Below are 23056 nucleotides of genomic sequence, written 5' to 3'. Positions count from 1 at the left end.
TCAACCTTGGCATCCATAGCCGATGGCCAGAGGTGATGGAAGTTGTAGTTCAGCTACATCTGGAGGGCCAGAAGTTCCCCACACCTGGCTTAGAGCCTTGTGGGAGCCACTCCATGACTGCAGGCTAAGTAGATGGGAGAGCTACCCATAGCTTCATCCTTGGCCGTATTTGCTTTATACCACCTGGCCAGGTCTCATAATTCCTAAGGTCGCAATTGTTTGTTAAGTGAAAATTGGACTGAAACCCCAGCCTGTTCATTGCATCCTTAATTGTGCTTTCTCTGTCCTAGGTATTTGAGTTAGATTGTTTAAAACTAATAATTAGCCTGCATTGGCTAGCTAGACATTGTTTTTGTCCAAAGATATGTGTGCCTTTTTTTAGCTGCCTTAAAATCTAGCAATCTTTTAAAAGAGGCAATAACAGTAAGCAGCAGCTCCTCCTGTGACATCTAAAGCATGTGATTTTGCTAAGTGTGACTATCACTGACTTCTTCAATAGCTGGGATTGTCCATTAGCGCCAATGCCACTACCCCTAAATTACCCAATCAATATGCAGATTACACCAAGGACCCAGCAACTGGCAATCTGTGAGCTAAGACAATTTTGTCTGGTCTTGGGACTGGTTGTAAAAGTTCAGCTTTTAGAAAGGCTTCCTGACTTTGCACAGTATAGATTAAAAAAAAAACAAATAGGAAACACAACTGCTCCATAAAAACTTGGCATAGATTTACACAATTTGTAACTGGAGAATCTGAATACAGTATTACACAACTCACTAGCCTTAACTTGTGGCTTGCAGTGTGCTTAACAGCTCAATTGTTTTAGCATTCCCGCAGGCAAGCAAAAAAGTGTGGACGTTTACCAAGTCCCTGATGGGCCACCATACATGGCTGATAGGTCACAAATTATGCAAGCCTGAGTTAGATACAGTGGTACCTTGGGTTACATACGCTTCAGGTTACATACGCTTCAGGTTACAGACTCCGCTAACCCAGAAATAGTGCTTCAGGTTAAGAACTTTGCTTCAGGATAAGAAGAGAATTCATGCTCCAGCGGCGGGGCAGCAGCAGCAGCAGGAGGCCCCATTAGCTAAAGTGGTGCTTCAGGTTAAGAACAGTTTCAGGTTAAGAACGGACCTCCGGAACGAATTAAGTACTTAACCCGAGGTACCACTGTATTCTCTTAATAGCCTGATTGCCTGACCCCTCTAATTGCTAACCTCACGGGGTTGTTGTCTCTGTGGCACAAAGTCACATCCTAACCCCAGTTACCTGGGAGTAAGCCCTGTTGAATTAAATAGTCATGCTGGCCACATGACCCGGAAGCTATACACCAGCTCCCTCGGCCAATAAAGCGAGATGAGCGCTGCAACCCCAGAGTCGGCCACGACTGGACCTAACAGTCAGGGGTCCCTTTACCTTACTTTTGAGTAAGACAGGGTTCGGGTTGCACTATTAGGTGCACAGACCAAACAAGCAGATGAAGTCAATATGCAAGTTGGATTGAAATTTATAGTATGATCACCAAAGCCTATTTACAACTAGGTAGCTCTGCAAATCTAGGAGATGAACAAGTAGCTAAACTTTAAAAGAGTTTGTGAGTTCTCTGTCCATGTGAATGTAATGGACCCAAGACAGTATGGTTTTTGTCGGGCAGCAATTTTTCTGATCCCAGAAGCCAGAAGATGTTGGTCTTTTATCTTTCCCCACACCTTTTTTGGTGAAATGTTTAATTATCGGCCACCCTATGTATAATTTTTAACATAATACTAAACATACTTCTGGTGCATAATTGTGCAAATGTGAGGATAAAAGACTTAGGAAAATGCTTTGTGGCATTTGAGTGTCCTGTAGAATAATTAAAACAAGGTTCTTGTGCAAGCTGTGGTGTCTGCCGTTAGCAATTTGGGTTTAGCAAAATTATTAATCCAGAATCAGGCAAGGAGACAAAACTATCATCTTTCTTCAAAAATGGCAGTTCCATAGAACAGAGGTGTGTGCAAAAGGAGGAAGCCTAATATTTTGAAATATGCCACTACAAAGTCACATGTTTGTCCATCCACCTGCATATTTGACCTATTTGGCTCCCTTTGTTTAAATTCAGTCAGAGCAAGCAGTAAAGAGCTCTTAATGTTTCGGTCTACTGCAGGTGTTGAGAAACAAGAACAAGGACAGAAGCACATGTTGGCAGAAAGTTCTTTATCCTCCCTTCCCTTCCCTTTCCCTTTTGAGGCTCTAGCCAAAGCTCTCTGATCCTTATCAGCAGCTTGCAGAGCCCTTCGGATGAAGTCATCCAGGAAGTTTAATCAACCCCGTATCATTGTCACTACATCCTAGACATTTGTGTAGTAGAACTCTGCCTGCCACAGTGATCTAACTTACGACACCAGCCAGAACATCTGTTTAAAAACTTACTACATCCAGGCACATGTGCCTTTGACTGAGTTGCTTATTCCCTCTCACAATAATGTTGCAAAGCATCAGCCATGTAGAAGAGAATATAAGCAATGAACATTTAACAGAACATTGTATGTATTCTAGCCTTTGGTTTAACATATTCCATGCACACTTTAGGGAAGACACTATATTACTCACATACATACACTATATTACTCACATTAAGAAGGTTTCACATTCAATTCCGGGCACCACCAATTAAAAGGATCAGGTGACGAAAAAGACCTCTGAGACCCTGCAAAGTTTTTGCCAGTCAAGTGTAAGCACTCGGCTGGAGGGACAAGAGGCTGACCTGCAATATAAGGCAGCTTCCTATGTTCCATATTCTGTAAAGGTGCCCTTTACAGGTTTGCAGAATTATAATAGGTAAAAAAAAGGTAAAGGTAAAGGACCCCTGGACTGTTAAGTCCAGACAAAGGCGATCATGGGGTGCAGCGCTCATCTAGCTTTTCAGGCCGAGGGAGCCGGCATTTGTCCACAAACAGGCCGCCGCCCATGGGACAGAGGGTCATGGATGAATGATAATCCAGCTTCTACCTAGGGTTTTAATAGGTCATAAGATTTTATGGTAACTATATTCGTAATGTATTTTTGTCAGTGTTTGTCCTTTGATGCTATGGCCTGTCGGCTACGCAAATAAAGTCTATTCTATTCTGTCCACAAACAGCTTTCCAGATCATGTGGCCAGCACGATTAAACCGCTTCTGGCACAAGGGGACACTGTGATGAGTGCCAGAGCATACAGAAATGCTGTTTACCTTCCCGCCACAGCAGTACCTATTTATCTACTTGCCCTGCTGTGCTTTCGAACTGCTAGCTTTGCAGGAGTTGGGACAGCGGATTTGAACTGCTGATCTTCCAATCAGCAAGCCCGAGAAGCTCAGGCACCTTTGCACAATTATAATATTTAGCTGTTAGCCTTATTAAGTTATTTCTCCCCCACCTGTGGGTCAGTGTGATCACTACCAATGCCCCTTTCTGATAAATAAACTGAAGCCCTTCAGATTCTTCTCTTGGACATTATATCTGGAAGCATCATCAGGAACAACTCAAACTGTGGATCAGCACAGAAGGGAAGCCAGCGATTGAAATATTCATACCTCTGGTTTGCTTATTAAATTATGCCTTAGCATGAACATACAAGCATGAGGATTCTCAGAGATGAGATTGTGGCCACGGTACTCCTCCCCTATCTTTCTACTGCTGCACTGCAGAGAGTGAAGCCATGGTTTGGTTTTGTGTGGTGTGTCTTCCAAAGCCAGGGTAGTGGTTTGTCTCCTCCAGACAAACCATGGAGTATACCCCATAGAGCAAACCTTGGTTACCTCTTGTGGTCTGAAGCAAGACAAACCATGAGTTTAGATTTGGATGAAATGATAAGCTGAGCCACAGCAGCACAGCAGCATGAAGACTACGGGAGGAGATCTCTTCTTCAGACGCTCACGTTTGTGCTAAGCCATAGTTTGGCCTAGTGCTAAGTACAAACCAGCTCATAGTTTAATACTACTCTTAAGTTTGAAATATAATTTGCATGGTACTTTTTTCTCAGCGGCGAAGTTATTTGACAGCTGAGAAATTTCAACTTCATCTAAAGTGAGTGACATTTTATGGCCGCAATGAATTCCATATTTTATTTCACAGCAGTGAAAGAGACTTCCATGCTGGGTATAGATAACTAGAAGTGCCTCTGTTCTCATAAAATAATAAGTAAAATGTCAAGGAACTTAACAATCAACACATCATTTTCCTCCTTACTTTCCTGCTGCTGCATAACGTTAAGCAATGCATCATTAAACCAAATAAATGTAAATGTCTGAGAGGAAAATCTTAGTAAGGTTTGACAGTCCCATGATAGTTGATCATGTGGGGCTTAAATATGTAATCCTCCATATTTAAGGAGGATTGCCTCTGTAGGACATCAAATGAAAGCAAGTAAATGAAAATAATAAAATATATATAATATGACATTAGGCTGACCCAGATTCAGTCAGGTTTTCAGTAGACTTTAGTTAGCCAGGTGCTTTAAATTGTAGATGTTTAGAATTGTGTTCTGTTCTGTTTCAATATTTGGGGGCTTTTGTTTTGCCTTGGAGTATTTTTGTTATGCATATTGCTGATTTTAAATTGTTGTGTGAATTAATTTTCTTAAAACTGTTGTATACTATTTTGTAGAAATAAAGCATTACTTAACATCCCATTGTTTTCAGTGGGTTTCCTCTAAGCACGACTAAGTCTGGATCCACTCCCAAAACAATACTTGTTTTTATGACTGTAACTACGTTTTACTTATCTTAGTAACTCTACATTGTATTGTTAAATCTTGCCTTGGGACCTTATGGTGAAAGGCAAGTAAGGAATCTAATGATGATGCTGATAATCACCATCATTTTAACTTTTGAATTGTCACACACCACCCTGAGAGGCATGAGATTCCAGGAGCATACCCAGGGTTTGCTTTCCTTTATGGTACATGGTTTATTTACACATAGTATATGCAACCTGAACCTACAATGGAAAAGCTCACAGCATTAACACCCCAAAAGGGTCTTGCTTTTCCAATAGCCACTGTTTTGGATTCAAACAGAAATCAGTCGTGGTTCTGACCCTCTGGCTTCCCAGCCTGCTGCTTTGATTCCAGCTCACATGACTACACTCTCCACTCTTGCCTTTGTATTCCTAACTACCAGGTAGTTTGAGGGAGCTGGGCCCTACCCATTTGTCCTCTGGCACAGAACCACTTTCTTTGATCCCTTAGTAGCCCATTGCCTAGGCCAGGGGTCGGCAAACTACGGTCCCCAGGCCGGATCAGGCCTGCCAGGGTTCTAAATCTGGCTCGCCCGGCCATTTAAGAACCCACCACAAAGCCAAGACACTCGGTGACGGTGACGGGAGGAAGAGGCCGAGTAGCGACGGCTCTGCCAATGAAACGCCACACCTGGTTTACCTCAGCGCGGGGACGTCTCTACCAATAAAACGCTGCGCCTCGTTTACCTCAGCGTGTGGACATCTCTCCCAAGCAAACGCCGCGCTGTGCTGAGGTAAACCAGGTGCGGCGTTTTATTGGCAGAGCTGCTGTTGCTCGGCCTCTTCTTCCTGCCACCACCACCTTGGTGCTCCTGTGGCTGCTGCCGCTCTGCATCCCTGGAGGAGGACAGCTGGCCCGGGCTAGGGCTCAGCAGGGCTGCCGCTGCTGTGCTCCCATTAGTGGCCAACGTGATGATGGAGGATGATGAGGCCAGTGGCAAAGTGGCCCAGGCGGCGGCCTTCACCTCCAGGGAGCAGGAGGACAAAGGGGCAAAAATGCCCGCAAGGGGCAGCAGCTTCAGGGAAGGAACCAGCTTGTCCTTGTCTCCGTCTCCATGCTCCTTGAAGAGGTGCACTGGGCAGTGTGCCAGTGTGCAGCTCTTGGCCAGCTCCTGAAGGCTCCCAGCTTCCGAGGCACTCAGCTCCCACGAGCACGCCAGCCCACTCTCCAAAACTTCCTGTCCGGCCCCCGGCAGTGTCTGAGGGACAGTGAACTGGCCCCCTGTTTAAAAAGTTTGAGGGCCCCTGGCCTAGGCTATCACCTCACCAGGGAGCTAGTCTAGCTCTTCCAGGAATTTGAATCCTGGAATCCTGGAATTTGAATCCTTGCTTGCTAGTTTGATTTTCTGTCTCTGTTTCTTCTTCATCATTCTCTAGCTGTATCCCCTCTCAGTTAACCCCTCCTGCCTCAGAATTTCCAGTCAGAATGGACTTTCCGGCTCAGATTCTGTCTTTGCACCTGCCTCTTGGTTTTTAAATTGACTATCCTGCCGTTGTGCTCCAGTACTTCATCCAGCCTCAGTCCCAGTTGTACTGGATCTTGCACTTCATCAGTCTTTCAAATCTTCAGCTGCCTACGGGCCAGTGCTGACAGCTGATATATGTGCAGGCTTTTCCTATAGTTACTATCTGCCAAAGTGGTTGTGTCAGGAGGGTCTAAATCAATGGCTGAAGCAAACAGCTAAGTGGCTGGAGTGTAGCAAAGGTCAATATGACCAAACAAAAACGGCAAAACTTAGGCATTTTGATATACAAGAGTAAATATATTCTGAACACTTAATTGGTATCAACTAATTAGTGCTTTTAGTGCATAAAGTTAGGGAACTGGCACACTAGAACAACAAAGTACACTGTTTATGCAACATATTTAATGGGGATTCCATTGATTATTGTTATTTTCTCATATAAGGCACCTTCGGAAGTTTTGCATGTTGATGGGGCTCACCAGTAGCTTTTTGTTATATCTATAGGAAAACACAGCTTTTTTTTTTTTAAATTAAGCCTGAAATTGGATTTAAAGCCTGATCAATTTCCATAGAACTGAAGAAAAGCATTAGCTTGCTGGGGGAGATGCGGGAGAGTTCTTGTTTATACCTTACTGGACCAGGAGGTGCATTTTTGCTACTGAACACCTGTCAGGTCTTACAACAAGAGCTGTGCTGTGCAAAATATATCTGGATTCAGCAAACTAGCCTTTGTTATGTGTGGAAGCAGAAGGGGGGGGGGACCTCCACATCATCTTTTCAGTTGTCAGGGAAGCCAGAAAGGCCTATTGTTCCTTGCATTACAGTTTTGGTTTTTACACTGAAAGTAATCACCCAGGAGTGCCCGGGGCTCTGTTGGGCTGAATACGCACTGCCTGCCCCAGTGGAAACACAAGTACCTTGCTGATTACTGATGTTTTAACAATTGCTGGCTCTAGTGAGAACGATACAGCTGTCTGATGACGGGAAATGTCGGAAGCCTATGGCGGGTTGTCTCCCAATAAGTGTGATTGACCTTGAGGGCTATTTGCATCCTGTTCTAGATGGCTGCCTTAACTGGGTCATAGTCGAACATCCCACGTAGAACAGGAAAGGCAACTTGACAGCCCTCTTTTGTGAATTGTTCCCAGCAACATTTTAATCTGCTCAAAAACTACAGGCAATACAGTTGCTGCTTTTATCAGCTACATTGTTCTCCTAATACCTAGTGAGAACAAGATAGGACTGGATCATTCTGTCGGAAGGCTTAAATTTTGCAGTGCCTTACTTGAAACAGCTTGCTTAATAATGGAGCTTAGATTTGCGAGCTTTTTGACTTCAAACTTCTTTAGAATGCATTTTGTTTTATCTCTTCTTTTTCACTACTGAATGAAAGAAGATTTAAAATCACAGAATGTAGACATGAGGATTTTTTTTGTTTTGTTAACATTACAAGAGGTGGGGGGAACATAATCATATTATAGGCTTGTCCTACCTAATTTCCTGTGTGCAGCTGATGTAACAGTGCATGTTCACAACTTGGGAAGAGTGACTCTCGCATGTGACTCTTGATAATCCCAGACAATTTTTAATGTGGGGCCCAACATTTAATGTAACACTGCATTCAGTATGTCTGAAAAGTGGGGAAATGTATATCTGTCTTCAGACAAATCCGTCAAGGGGTGTTGGCATTTACATGTGGATGTCACGGTTCACTATCATGGACATTATTTATAAAATATGTATTGTTTTGTGGGTGTGTTTTATATCTATATGTATAGATATAAGGGGGGGGTACAACTTTAAAAATAAATGTGCAGTACAACATATGGATAAAAGGCTGGATAAAAGTACTACCTACATTAGAAATGAAGTAGTGAGGTTTAGGACCTAAGCCTGGGGGTAAGGCCAGGCATGGCCAAACTTGGCCCTCCAGATGTTTTGGGACTACAGTTCCCATCATCCCTGACCACTGGTCCTGTTATCTAGGGATGATGGGAGTTATAGTCCTTATAGAGAGCCAAGTTTGGCCATGCCTGGGGTAAGACAATAAGGCTTTGGCCATGCTGCTTAAACTTTTCTCAAGCACTTGATCACAAGTTGAATCATGATCCCCGCCTAGTTAACATGCTTTAGAATTGCCCTTCAGTCAAAGAGACAAATTCATACCAGCAAACCAACGGGGGGGGGGGGTATTTATACAGTTGCAAAGAAAACGTTTTAAGTGTTTTTTTAAGTGCAATATACAATGTGACACTAGATGTCGATGGTGAGCCTTATGGAAAATTCAACATATTTTTTAAAACGCTTTAAATTTTTTTAATCAGAATGGTTTTTATATGTGTCTAGAGTCCACCTGGGATAGCCACTGCTGGTTGTGGTAGTGCATGTTAAATGACAATGTTGTTGTTTTTCACAAAGATTGGTTTGCACAACTGGTTTCTTCCTCCTACCCTAAACAGAAGTCAACACAAGACCTTTTCAGTGGATTTGCATATGCTGAGATCAGGGCCGGATTTAGGTTTGATGAAGCCCTAAGCTACTGAAAGTAATGGGGCCCTTTATGTGTGATATTTTAGGGAGCAGGCTAGCAGGCGGGGTCCATTACTTACATCATAGGAGCCTACACAACACAAAACCCTGTTGCTGTATGTCGGTTTTATTTTATTTGTTTTTTATCTTATATTTTGGAAATGTACATGCAGTTGTTGTTTTTTCTTTAATTTTTTGGGGGGCCCCCAAGAGAGTGCGACCCTAAGCTATAGCTTGTTTAGCTTATACGTAAATACGGCACTGGTTGAGATAACTCGTCCAGAAATATTTTCAGATATGTTGTGGTATGATCTGGAGTAGAATGGAATCATAGGATAGGTTGGACACATGAAGATCTCTTGAAGAGGTCAACTCATTCAGAATAAAACTCTTTAAAGCTACACTGAGCTTCCCCGTGAATTGGACCACTTGCACAGACTGAAACAGTCCAGAGATGTGCACAGTTAACTAACTCTGTGCACTCAGTTGAGCTTTAAACTTATTTTTCTTTCAAAAGGAGGTTCCTGCTCCCTCCTGCTCCCCTCCTTGTGTTGACTGGCAACCCACACATTATGAACCTTGGGAGAGTGTTAAAGGCTGTTTACAGGTTAGCAAGGAGGGTCTACCTTTAAAATAAGTCAAAAGGCATGTGAGATAATGGAAATGACTGTGGTATTTAAAAAAACAACCACCTCCATTAATTATGGAGCTGTACAATTCTATAGGTGAAAAACATAGCAGTGGGATCTTTCATATATGTTTCTTGTGAGTTAGCAAATGAACGGCCTATTTATTGAAAGTGTTATATTCTATTACACATTTAAAAGAGCATTCCATGCTTGTTTTTATGACAGTGAAGACAGCATTTCAACCAAGCAACACAGGTGGGACAAATATTAAGCTATGCTGTCTGATTCATTATAGGAACACCTGCAGCAACTCTGCCTCACTGACTTCACACATTGTCAACAATTCTCACCATAAAAACCTATTTTGGGGAGTTTATATGGCTGCATCTATAATTTGCTTTAGGCTTCGAGGACACTTGTGAAATGTGTGGGAAGAAACTACAGTGCTGGTTTGTTTTCCCCCTAACTAATGTTCTGACTATTTTGACTTTGTGAAAACCAAACAGAAAAATGAAGTGAACTTATTTTGGGGTTGAGAGTTAGACTTATGACTGCAATATGAAATTCAGTAAAATAAGAGTTTATAGCCTGGTTCAACTGTATTTGGATTAATTCCTAAAAGTCATATTTGAATAATGCTATTGTTAATTATTATTGTTTGTTTAATTGTGCTTTTTACCATGTAGGTCTCAAAGCAGCATAGAACAATAAAATATATAATATAAAAAATTTAGAACATTAATTAAACCTCCAAAATTTAAAACCTCAAGGATTTAAAATAGAAAAAAATGTTTAATTGGCAGTATCTCAAAGGTTTAAAGAAATCTAGTTATTGGAAACTTCATTATTTACTATTAAAAAGGACTTTTGCATATTCTTTATAGCCAACTGAAAGAAATCTTATAACATTTGCTTGTGGTTCTGCAATGTCTGTACGTAATGCAAAATTCCTGAGGAATACTTATGTACTATGCACAAGGTAATGTGTATTGCGCTTTCTTCAAACTCATGATAGCATGATAAACACACATTGCTGAGGAGTTCTTTATGGTTTTAGCTCCTGTAGTGCCTGAAGCCTTCACATTTCTACTAGTAGATAGTCACAGTTGACCTACAGTAATTCAGCCTTGACAATTGCTGATATACGCAGTTGGAGGAGCTGTCCGAGGTAGGCGTGGGTGGCACCATTTTGTGGTGGTTCCGGTCTTACTTGGATGAACATTTCCACATGGTAATGCTTGGGGAGGGCTCTTTGGGCCTCAGGGTTGGATTTTATTTTGTGTTCTCATTTTCTATTTATATGTTGTCAACCGCACTGGATCTTTGGATAAAGGGTGGTAGACAAATAATAACTATAACAATAACAATAATAATTAATAAGGGAGCCTGTCACCTCTGCTTCTTGACTGGAGATGGCATTAACAATGTATCTGAGTGTATGAGTGTATGAGGGAGAACAGTAGCAAATCAGTCCTGAGACTACAGCTGGAATGATGCAGAGGGTTTTTTTTGCCTGCTAGAAAACTAACAGGGGAACAGGATTTGTTGGACTGCTAATGCTGTGAACCCTCCATCTTCTGAACAAAACAAATTCCTTCCAGTAGCACCTTAAAGACCAAGTCTTTAAGGTGCTACTGGAAGGAATTTGTTTTGTTTTGACTATGGCAGACCAACACGGCTACCTATCTGTAACCTCCATCTTCTGCTTAGCCTTGTTAATATCAGCAGAGAGACCACACCTATCTCCCCCCCTCCATAGTTACTCCTTATATTATGAGTATGATGGGAGCATTTTAACTACCCGCAAAAACAAAGGGGGGGGGGGGAACAAAGCTACAAAGAGGAAGCCAAATAAAATTCAAGGAGAATGCAGGAGAGCACTGAACATATTAGGATACGAGGAGATAAAACAAATATTTGGATGGAGCTTCTGCAGCTTTTGTATTATTAAACACATCTACCATTTAGAAAGCCTTCTCTTTCACATGCCTGAGCTTTCTGAAATTCCCAAGGAATCCAGCTGAGTCTACTTCAATGCCTTTCCTGAAGGCAGACTGTCAAATTGCTATTCTTCTTATAGAACAGGTGGTGTTAAAGTGTGGCTGAGGGAGGCAAATGTACACCTTGAAGAGTTTTATTTTGTTTCTCGCTCAAGGGACCATTTCAAGGTCGGTATCAAATCTGCAAATGTTTTTTGTTTCCTAAACTGCATTGCCAATATGACTATTTTTGTCTATGCATAAGGACACAATCCTGACTCAATACAAACAATGATAAAAAATATAACATTTTAAAGGATCCATGCCAGCAACAAAAGCACATGGAGTTCATTTCCTATAGCTGTTTTTTTCCAACGATCACTTGAGTTGTTAAAAGTCAAGGTATGTGAGCTTTCTTTCACCTGAAACAGAGAAGTCTCTAGATATCACTGTTTAATTTAAGGCATTTCTATTTTGCCCTTCAATTCAAGGTTGGGAAGAAAAGCTTTAAAAAACTTATGAGTTTCTCCTCAAGGTTGAAAAAAAAAAAGTTTTCATAGCTCCTCTTTTGTAGCTTTAAGATATTGTGGTTCTAAGCCTGTTTCATATTTTTGACTGCTAGACTGGGATCCAAGTGAGAATAACCGCAATGAGGGACTGAACTGTATGCCTCTCCCACCCCCTAAGTTTCAGAAGGATGCACAAAGATCTACACTCAGCTGCTCAAATATTTCCTGTGATGTTTTCTGTCCTTCCCGAAATAATAGATGGCCATGAGATGGACAATTCTCTACCCTATCACACTACTTCTTATATAGAAGCATAGCTGCCTCATACTAAGCCAGACTATTGCTCCATCTAGCTTAACATTGACTATATTCACTGGTAGTCGCTCTCTAGAGTTTAAGAGATGAGTCGCTCTCAGCACTACCTAAAGATGTTTGGGAACTTCTGCATGTGAGGAGGTGCTCCACATACAGAAGGTTAGACAAAGTGGAGGAGGTGCTCCACATACAGAAGGTTAGCCAAAATGACTTTAAAAGTTTTCAATTTTGACCCGTACTTAATTATTATTCTTTTTATTGAAACCAGTGGGATCTGAAACTGATTAAACTGGACTGCATTACTCCCAAATATTTTAAGTCATTAAGTCATTACTGTGTTGTCATATTTAGAAGACTGCAGGCTTTTGCTCAAGATTGTGTGATATGGAATAGTAACTACTCTTGATCGGTAGTCGCAATCACTCATGTAGTTTAAAGTGCCCACCCTTTATCCATAAGAACATGGGAGGGGAGGATTTATTTTTATTACTCCTTGCCCATGGTGGATGAGAGCAAAGCAGAAATGAAAACTGTTTAGATGGAGGTCACTGATGTTTGCTAAGTAACCATGAATATTATTCGTTAAGGTTTGGATTATAAATCCTCTGGGCAAGAAACATGGGATGTTTGTATTCTGTATGAGATCAAATATGTTGGGGGCACTCAATAATAGTGCCCACAAATACAGTTTTGCAGATGAAACACAGCTGTCTTTGATTTCCTAACAGGCAGGCAGAAAATTAAAAAGGAATTGTATTGACTTTTGCAATTATTATTTTTAAAAGTCCAACAACTGGCGCACCCTAGAGAAACAAGCTGATTTGGTACACAAGAAACAAATGGAATCACCATGTACTACAAAAAATTGCATGTATTACAAACAATTGCTTAGTGCTGTCCTATGTTATCAAATGTGTTGAAAGATGGACCAGGTGCTTCTTGGCCTCCTACTGTTTTGCCCAGGAGAAATGTATTGTTCTGTCCCCATAAGAGTGAGACCATGCCTGGGGCAACCTGCATTCGTTGCAGCTAACCAATGCTCTAAAGCTGAATCTTCTATAGTGTTAATACATTGCAGCTGTGTATCCATCCTCATTCCTGACTTTCTTTTGAAATTATGCAGATGTTGTACTTTTTTCCTCCTTCATCGCAAAATGATGGCACTTAATCATTGCATTTGGATTATGCTCCACAACATATGGTGTGCCTAATCTAATTTTAATTAATTTAAAGAAATATTAGGAGCAGGAGTGCACATAAACATTGCCAGAGATTTTCTGTAGCATTCCCCTCTGCTTGAGTGACAAGCTATTATTTAAAGCTGTGAATCTGCAGAAGGTGAACAGTGACTTATATCACTGCCAGTGCCGGACTTAGGGGTGTCAAATTTCAGCAGCGTCCCGTGTTACGCCAAAATTTGGAGCCCCCCTGCCTCTCGTCTTCCATTCTATGTTGCAACTGAAGCCCTTGAGGCCTCTCTGTGGCCAGTGCATCCGAACCAGTCATGCTCCCCCAAATCTGCCTCTGAGACTGCAGCAAAAGCATCAAACACACATTTGGCTGTGCAGGTGGTTTGCCCCTGTCCACACACAACTGAAATGCATGCGTCAAATATATCACATATATAAAATAAGGTTCCAAACCCACAGAAGAACAAATAAGAAACTCACAGAAAAACACTCAGGAGCCATGAATCTAATTTTGCAAGTGAAAACTGTTTTGCTGTGGAACTGATGGGTGCTTCAAAAGTGTCTGTGATATGGCATGGTAGAAGAACAGCTGTTGAAAGCGAAATGAAACTCTAGATTTCTACTAGGCTAATTCATGTTCCTTGTGTGAGTTTATGCAGCTCTTTGGATCCTGGCTGCAACTGGCTGCGCTGCGTTGCTGGCAGGCGCCATGGCAAACTGCCTGTTAGGCCAAGCCAAATGAAAATGTGTGCTGGCCTGTGTTTCTTATGGAGTCTCTTATGTTAATCAGCCCTGCAATTTAAAAGCTGGCCTTTCCCCTGCAGATTCCCCCTGCCTTATATCCTGGGGATAGATTGATGCCGGATGTTGACTAGGCATCATCTTTGGGACCCAACTCTAGCATTTTTGGGGTGGGGCTGCTGGTGACTTTTCAGTGGGAAAATAATACAAGGAAATAATGGGTTAAAGATTCTTCTTAGGCCATAGCAGTATTTCTGATCTAAACCAGTGACACCCACCAGTGACACCCACCAGTTGATTTTTGTGAAAGGAAAATGGTATGAAAGAAAAAGCATGTCCTTTTTTAAAGTATAAGTGCTTAAAATAACATGTGGTTTGGCCCTCAATTTCATGACCCATGAGGAAATATATATACATATAGAGGACCAAACAGCACAATTGAAAAACCAGTCTTAACATTGTATTCACACAGCCTATGCATTTTACATTTCAACTTGGATCATGCACCTATTGAATCCCTGATTTATTTCTAGGAGTTTTGTGTGTACACGTTTTCACATCCTTAGAAAACAAATGGCTAGCTTGTCTCAACACAGAGCATTTCTTCAGTTTAACCTTGATCTGCAAGGGGGGGAAGGCAGTATATTAGCAACGGCATTTTTATGACACAGAAGCAGAGATGCCCAATAAAAGTGTTAACAGCTTTAATTTCCCCAAGGAGACATAACAACCCCAACCCTTTCCTCTAATTTGTTAAAATGACAATATTATTGGTGACGTGAGCCAATATCTGTAGCTGAAGTACAGCAGATCCTGCGGTTAAAGCAGTTTTCTTGTTTAGGCCAATGTTCTTTTCAGATATATTAAAACAACAGCGACAATGCAGGACTGTGGCAAGAGATCTAGTCACATATTTCAAAATTTGAAAAAAACACACACAAAAACCCAGCTTGGATTTTACTCTTAGTTTATTTTACTCTTCGTTTAAAACCAAATGTACAAACAAACAAAAAACACACACGGAAGATTAATAAACCCAAAGGCAGAACTTAGCAGAAGCATTCTCCACTGACAGTACTCCTGGAAAGAAGGAGGTACAGTTGCTCTGTGTTGGTGGAACGGCCACTATATCCAGTTTGTGATTTGCCTGGGAGGGGAAAGACACACAACCAGAAAATACACAATAAAAATAAAAATCAGAAGCATAATGGGAATCTTCCCAGAATCCTTGGAAACTATACCAGACGCCAATGAACTCATTATAATGGGGACGTGCCCTCAATCCATCCCCTGTATAACAACATACATGATGCCACAGCTCCTCCCCTCACTCCCCTCAGCCCCAGTGGCACAACCAGCAATAACCCTGTTGCTACTAGTCTCCAGGTATCCTTCCAGGCAAATGTTCAAATCCCATTATGTCCCTCACAACCACTGTTTTGGAGCACAACCCTCCAGAATACAAAACACACATGACCCAGAATACAAAACACACACACACACCGACTGGACATAGTAATGTAGGAAGTTGCCTTATACTGAGTCAGGCCATTGGTCCATCAAGTGCAGTATTGTTTACACTGGCAACAGCTTGCCAGGATTTCAGATGGGAGTCTGTCCTGTGGGGTGGGTTTTAATAGCTAGGAGAGGCATATATGAATTGCAATCTATCCCTCTAGGTGCCCACGTGTGTGGGTTGAACGGAGTTTATAGACTCATCCTTGGCAGCAAAATTAAAATATAGGAATTACGATGTAAAGCCTTCTTCCTCCCCTCTAGCTCCATAGGGACAAGATCAGATTTTCAAAAAGGTACTAGCCCTATCAGGGCAATGATTTCAGTGATTGATAGGAAGTTTTGGAGGAAAAAAGAAGAGTGCCAATTTGGAGAAAAGATTAGAACTCATCCCTCCATTTTCCTTTTCACCTATTGAACTTGATAGACTGGTATAATGCAATACAATCTGAATTTTAAAGGTCTGCCTCTTACATGTACCTCTATACTGGAGTTGTCTCTCAAGCAGTGGGCCGGGAACCACCTGTAGACCTTGGGCTACTTTCAGGCTAACTTTGTTGCCAGGTGCCTCTCACTTAGAATCACAGAACTGTCGAGTCGGAAGGGACCGCAAGGGTCATCTAGTCCAACCCCCTTCAATGCAGGAATCTTTTGCCCAATGTGGGGCTCAAACCCACAACCCTGGGATTAAGAGTTTGTCTGCCCTGCCCCTTTGGCCTTTTGGTTGGGTCAGTGCCAGCACCAGCCACTCCTTGCATGCTGAGTAAAGTTAGCCAGGAGACAGAGAAAAGGTCAAAGCTTTCCCTCCATTATTTCGTCCTAAAATTGTAAGTGCCAACAGTTTGTTGTAGCAAATGTGTATATGCAATACATATGTACATAACAGAACGTTGTTAGAAAATGGGAACTGTACCATATTGTTAAACCATTTCTACGGTTGTTGTTATAGACTGAATTTGTACCTAGTTACCAACTTACAAGTCAGCTATTGGGCTGGCACAATAACACGTGCCTCAACTGGGACCTAGTTCATCCATGAGTGTACTAAATTTTGTTAATCTCAGAACATTAAGGGAGAGCCGTTTTGCCTTACGATAAACATTTATTGTTCAACAAATTTGTTGACAACATAAAAAATGTGAAAATGGGCTTGCCGGATTGATGGAAGGTGTGGATATTTAAGACATGGCATTCGCTGCTCATGTGCCTTGTTTACCAAGCATCAGCTAGAGAGGGATGAGCGGCACATTCTGGATTCCATTAAGTAGCACCTTAAAGACCAACTAAGTCAGTTCTTGGTATGAGCTTTCGTGTGCATGCACACTTCTTCAGATACACACTTCTTCAGATACACTTCTTTGTATCTGAAGAAGTGTGCATGCACACGAAAGCTCATACCAAGAACTGACTTAGTTGGTCTTTAAGGTGCTACTGGAAGGAATTTGTTTTGTTTTGACTATGGCAGACCAACACGGCTACCTATCTGTAACTGGATTCCATTAGTAAAACTTGCTCATTATTATTTTTTAATGGAAATAATCCAGCAAAGTGAACATTGTTATTATTTATTTCAGAACATACTTTGGGCAAGACACCTAATTTGAAGTCTCCTGTGTGATTTCCTTAGCTTTGGAGAGGAAGCGAAACGGGGGTGGGTGAGTGGAAGCACCCTTGCAGTGGCCCCTAAGGTGCCTGAAGGAGCGTTTGGGCAGGAATAGAAAAAGAGGGAGAGGTTTCAGGCAACAAGGTAAAACAGCACGCCGTGACTATTGTGTCCGCCCCTTTTCAGGTTACCTGGACTTTTGTTTGTCCCCGTCATAGCCAGGCGGCGAGAGGGACGAGAGAGAAGGGGAGGGAGGGAGGGAAAAGTGGCGGGCTAAAGCGCGCCCGGCTCCTGCCGCATTTCCCTGCACCTGTGCGACCAAGACTTCCCGCCCGGGCCTACCTCGGCTGGGGGCAGCGCAATTTGAGGAGCAGGCAGGCGTGTTTCCTCCCTGCCCCCTTCCCAAGCCCAGAAGGGAGGCGGGGGGCGCCGCTACTGCTCTGGCAGCTACGAACGCCTTCGCCTGCAAGGCGCGCTTTGCATAACAAGCGAAAGGTGTATGTGCGCGCGCGCGCGCGCGCCAGCGGGCTTGAGTGAGGCTGCTGAGAGGCAGGAAGAGAGACGCGGCCGGAGCGAGCAAGCGAGGGAAGGAAGGAGAGAGGAGGGGGGGGGGGTTCTCCTCGGGAATGTAGCATGCATGGCTGGGGGCCCCGTCAAGATGCAGCCCCTGTGTGACAGGGCCGACTCTCTGCTCATCGGCAAGAGCTCCGCCGGCGCCAGAGACCAGGAGCAGCAAGTGCAGCTGCGGCAAAAGCTGAGGGAACTGCCGGCGCTGCTCCGGAGCGGACTCACGCTGCGGAGGAAGAGCTCAGCCGCCGGGGGCCGGGTAAGAGTGTGTGTGTGTGTGTGTGTGTGTGTGTGACACCGGCCGCATGCCTCCCAAGGTAGGGGATCTGCCCTGCATTTGGGAGTTAAGCCCCCACCGGCCTCCACAGGGCATAAGCCTTGGGGAGTTTTCTCCGTGCGCAGGCTTTGCACTTTGCAGGGGAGTATGCAATGGCAACGCGACGCGCGAGACTCTTACACGCATAAAAGAATGGGATCGGGCAACAGTGAAGCTGCAGCCCTATATATATTGGTACCCTTGCGCAAATCTCGTTAAAGTCTGTGGAACATGCACAGTATTTGTGGCGATTCTGGGGCCTTGAATTCCCAAACATGCTGAAGTTAAAGAGAGTTAACGTCCTGTAGTTGTGGTCGCGGGTTGGAAGGAGGCCTTGCTCTATATGGTATATTCTGGCTGTGGACAGAAAAGGAAGAGTAGAGGAAGCCACTGGCTTATCTGAGGAATTATTTACTCGAGAGAAATTAGGCTTGCAGACGCATCTTTGACATGCTTACTCAAAAGTAAGCCCTGGTGTGTTCATTGGGGTTGTCTCCCAGGTAGGTAATCATTGGTAAGATTGGTTTTTGCTTGGAGACCATTTGGTTTGTTGAGTCTGTTTCCTACGCTCATGCCACAATAAACCAGTTAAGCAGTAAAATGTTGTGCCATTTCTGAATGTGTCTCAACTCCTTTTGCTGGTTTGCAGTTTAATGTGCTGTGGTGCTCAGTAGAACTTATTCCCAGGCAAGGATAATAGGTTCTTCTGGTCATCATCCCCTGGGACAAGGTAGCATGTGAATAGCTGATCATGGATACAATCTATGACGACAGAGGACGAGATGGTTGGACAGTGTTCTCTTCTTGAAGCTACCAACATGAGTCTGACCAAACTGCAGGAGGCAGTGGAAGACAGGAGTGCCTGGCGTGCTTTGGTCCATGGGGTCACGAAGAGTTGGGCACGACTAAACAACAACAAGATACAATCAGCAGCAATTGTCCTGGTCCTTGGTCAAGGAAATGTCTACTGGCAGTTTATAAGGGTTGTCCCTGTCAGAGCGGATAGTTATGTTGCCTTGTGTCTACTGGCCCTACTTGTTTGCTCCATCCATCTTTGATATATGTACAGTATAGATTCTGTATTCCATTGATGAATCATCAGTTAATGGTTAGGGCTGCAATCTGATCAAATAATTTTTAGCCATATCTACTGTTTACATTTGCATACAGTAATTTTGCATATACAATTCTGAAGCAAGAAGCATACGTTGTTTTTGGATTGATGTATACATGTGCTGTAGCAAGCATAATCTTAAAAGAGGCATTCTTTCTGTGAGTTTGTGAGAATGGGTAATCCCTCTTAAGATGGTGTTTGCTATTTGCAGTTTTTAGAAGTAATTGTATTAAAAATGTACTTGCTGGGGGGAAACATACCTATTGCAATTATGCATCTCTGTAAGGAAGTCCTAGGTTGTCTTTATGATCTCATTCAATTTGTAGCCATAGAATCATGGAATTGTAGAGTTGGAAGGGACCATGAGGGTCATCTAGTCCATCCCCTGCAACGCATGAGCATTTTGCCCAAAGTGGGGCTCAAACCCATAGCGTGCGGCTCAAACCAAGATCGTCTAATGCTCTACTGACTGAGCTAGCAAGGCTCATAAAACAAAGCTTTTTTCACATGTAACTTTAATACTAGAGGTAGTTATGATTAATTATAGCTGAATTATGTGATTATAATACCCATATGTTACATCTGATGCCACATTCATTGCTCTGAAAGTCTTTTTAGGGATTGTTCATAGCTATAACTGTTCACTTGGATCTGACATTTGGGAACATGTGAATAGTGCAGATTGGAGGCAAGATTCCTCATGGGGATAGGTTACCCATGGCATTTAAATGCTGTTGTATGCAAGTTGTTCATATGTCAGAATAATTATCTTTAATATTATATGCGTGCCCAAAGCTCTGTTCAAACAGTAATTACATATGAAGATTATACTTGTATGGCATCTAGAAGCTTTGAAACGAGGTTGCTCATAAATAGTATCCTAGTTAAGGCATATGAGTTATCAAAGCGTAATTGTTTTTGTCATCTCCCATTTTGCAAGTAAGGGCATCCGGATATTTAGTACAGGTACATGACAATTGCAAGGCATCCGAGTGACAGAACCAGGAAACGTAGCTAAAACTCCTCGCCTCCCAGTCATACATTTCAGAAACTAGCTATTAGTCATAAGTTATGTGTACACAAACAAGAACAGATGAAAAATAAATTGTAAAGTTGGCAGCCTGATATATGTGGATGATGTGGCTTATTTTGTGTCTCCAACATCAGGCAGATGTTGTTTACTCATTAGGCAATTAAAACATTCTGAAAACTTGATCAGATATAGGTAAGAACATAAGAAATGCCCAGTGGATCAGGCCAATGGCCCATTTAGTCCAGCATCCTGTTCTCACAGTGGCCAACCAGATGCCTGTGGGAATCTCTGAAAAATGACTTGAGCACAAGAGTCCTCTTGTGGTTTCTAGCAACTCTCTCCTCTTGTGGTTTCCAGCAACTGGTATTCACAAGCTGTACTCATTATGACCAGTAGCCATTGATGACCTCATCAATATGTATGCATGTGCTCTGATCACAGTGGGAATGGAAATGTAGATCTTTACAATGGGAACATGTGACGCTTTGACTTGAAAAAAGCACAAAGACTGCTTAGTTCCCTGACTTCCAGATTGTTGCCTCTGGTTGCCTATCCTTAATGCTGGCAGCACAGCAGCAGAAGAAAGTTTCAGGCTTGATTAACAAGTTGGGAGACCAAACAATGTATGCTAGTTTTATTGAACTGGGTAATTTTTGAAAAAGACAGGAAGATTCCACATGGTAGTTTTAATTGTGAAACTTTTTGCAATGGAAATGCTAGGAAGGAAGGTTATCTGCGGTTTCTCAAGGGCACTGGTGTGACGACGACTCAAACAGCAAAATCAAAGAACTGCAGAGAAGTTCAACGTGGAAATTATTGTGTTGCGATTGGATATAATGCCCTCTATTAGCCGCTAGTTGTGGGGGACGCTGTACACAGGTGGCAAAGCATTTAGAAAGTACTGTTGGTGTGAAAGGTATGGTGGATGAGATGTTGAGAGACTCAGCCCTCAGCCAACCTGGCATGTTGTGACATGGCTGTGGACCTACCCACATGTGAGCTTGACCATATAATGAAATTGATTTATGTGGGAGTGTAATAAGGTGAGGCTTAATGAGCAGCAAGGGCTCATGCATACATGCAAGCAATCCTGCTGCTGTAATTGGATGCCGCTAGCACTTTGTGCATGCTAATGTGTGGTTATTGTTATTGCTGTACCCACAGTTTTGAAGCTACATGATAGCAAATATGTGTTGAAGACCAAGAGAACCAGGGAGTCAATGTGGTGTAGTGGTTAGAGAGCTGGACTAGGGTCTGGGAGACTGGGGTTCTAGTCCCTCCTCAGCCATGAAGCTAACTTGGTGACCTTGGGCTAGTATCTTTCAGCTGACCTACCTCACAGGGGTGTTGGGAGGATAAAATGGGAGGGGGAGGGAGAGCCATGAGATCCTTAGAAGAAATGTAGGATAGAAATGCAATAAATCAACCAGCCAGCTAACCAACCAGCCAGCCAACCAACCAACCAACCAACCACTTCCTATATTCCTATGTTGTAGGAAGGCAAGGGACCACAATCTGTGCTGTAGCTAGTGCAGAAAAAACTTATGTGTCGATCAAGTGTTGTAATGCTGGTATTTTCTGTTGAAGCTTATTTTGTATATGTGAGGCCTATATCTACTGCTACACCTGTATGCCATATTTTGTATAGAAGCATTAAATAAAGAGGATAAATGCATCCTGTTGCTTGATCTTGTGAGAGGCATTTTGCTTTGTTTTCATAATATAGTCGAATAATGGGTTTTATATCTAAGATATTCATTGTATGGTTTGCATTAGTGCATGGAAAACCTTAGGTCAGTAGATTAAGCCAGTCCCAATGATCCCATGAATATTTGAAATGGGTGACTTAGTTTGTACAGAAGTAGCATTTACTTTGAAGCTGTAATTTATATTGGTGGCCTTTATTTTTTTATTTTTGTACAGCCTGAGCGTTTATTGCCATGGAGATTCCATTTGGATAATTTGTAGCAGGTGTCATTATGCAACTAAAAATAGACCCCATATGTATAATACTGAGCTTTTCCTATTGTAATCCTCTGTTTATGTATTCCCTAAGTGAAATAAATCAAGATTAGAATCTCTTGGCTTTTTCTTTACCCTTTTAACTGGTCCTTGCAGCAACCGTTGAAGTACGTGAACAAAGGATAAAATACTTCTATTTCATTTCAGATATAATCAGCAGCTAAGGTTCTTTCAGTTGTTAAATGTTGCTAGTATTTCTTCCTTTTATGTTGATCTAAAATAGAACCAACACTCCCCACACTTTTAGTTAATTATCTCTCTTTTGCATTGTTTGGATTAATGTAAATTTCAGGGGTGGGGAACCTTTTCAGCCTTCTGGACCAGATCCTTGGCTCCCTCGCTCCTTGTGGGTCACTTTGACATGTGGCATGGCTGCCTACCCGTCAATCAACTGGAATCACCATGGTGCCAGTTGAAGCATTTTTCCTTTGCTGTGTAGCTTGAGATCAAGTTTTCCTGCAAAAGAATATTCTGGCCAATCCCATCTGAGCATGATGTCACCGATGATCAGCTGATCTGCACTGTCTTCAAGCCTCTCTTTTGGTGGGCATTGACTACATTCCAGAGTTCCCTTTTATCAGTTTAGTCAATTCCAGTAGGGCTTGAAGATAGATAGCACCAATCAATTTGTGCAGGGATGGTTGACTAGCCTCCTACATGTGAGGTCTCGAGGGTGGCAACATGAGAATGGGCATTTTCTATAGTGGCTCCCTGTTTGTTGAATGCTCTCCCCGGGGAAACTCGCCTGGCGCCTTCATTATATATTT

General features: G+C 42.5%; 2 protein-coding genes across 3 annotated transcripts in view; one reads left to right on the top strand and one right to left on the bottom strand.

Moving 5' to 3' along the window:
- The window catches only part of IL6 (interleukin 6), a 74576-nt gene extending 57020 nt beyond the window's left edge, over nt 1-17556 (bottom strand). Inside the window, exons 1-2 of one of the 2 annotated variants that reach the window (XM_081833960.1) lie at nt 17429-17556; nt 15193-15266 (exon numbers count right to left, since the gene is read on the bottom strand). The gene's annotated coding sequence lies outside the window, so the exon portion shown is untranslated. Of the gene's footprint in view, nt 1-15192; nt 15358-17428 lie in introns of those variants that run through there. The other variant, XM_081833961.1, reaches the window with a different exon arrangement.
- A 208-nt stretch (nt 17557-17764) lies between these two features.
- The window catches only part of RAPGEF5 (Rap guanine nucleotide exchange factor 5), a 130798-nt gene continuing 125506 nt past the window's right edge, over nt 17765-23056 (top strand). The window contains exon 1 of the mRNA XM_081834033.1: nt 17765-18063. Coding sequence (XP_081690159.1) covers nt 17875-18063 — 189 coding nt within the window. The 5' untranslated portion in view covers nt 17765-17874. The remainder of the gene's footprint in view (nt 18064-23056) is intronic.

The sequence above is a fragment of the Podarcis erhardii genome (genome assembly GCF_964252035.2).
Source record: "Podarcis erhardii genome assembly, chromosome: 12".
In the NCBI taxonomy this organism is placed as follows: domain Eukaryota; kingdom Metazoa; phylum Chordata; class Lepidosauria; order Squamata; family Lacertidae; genus Podarcis; species Podarcis erhardii.
This window is presented reverse-complemented; position numbering and strand designations above follow the sequence as displayed.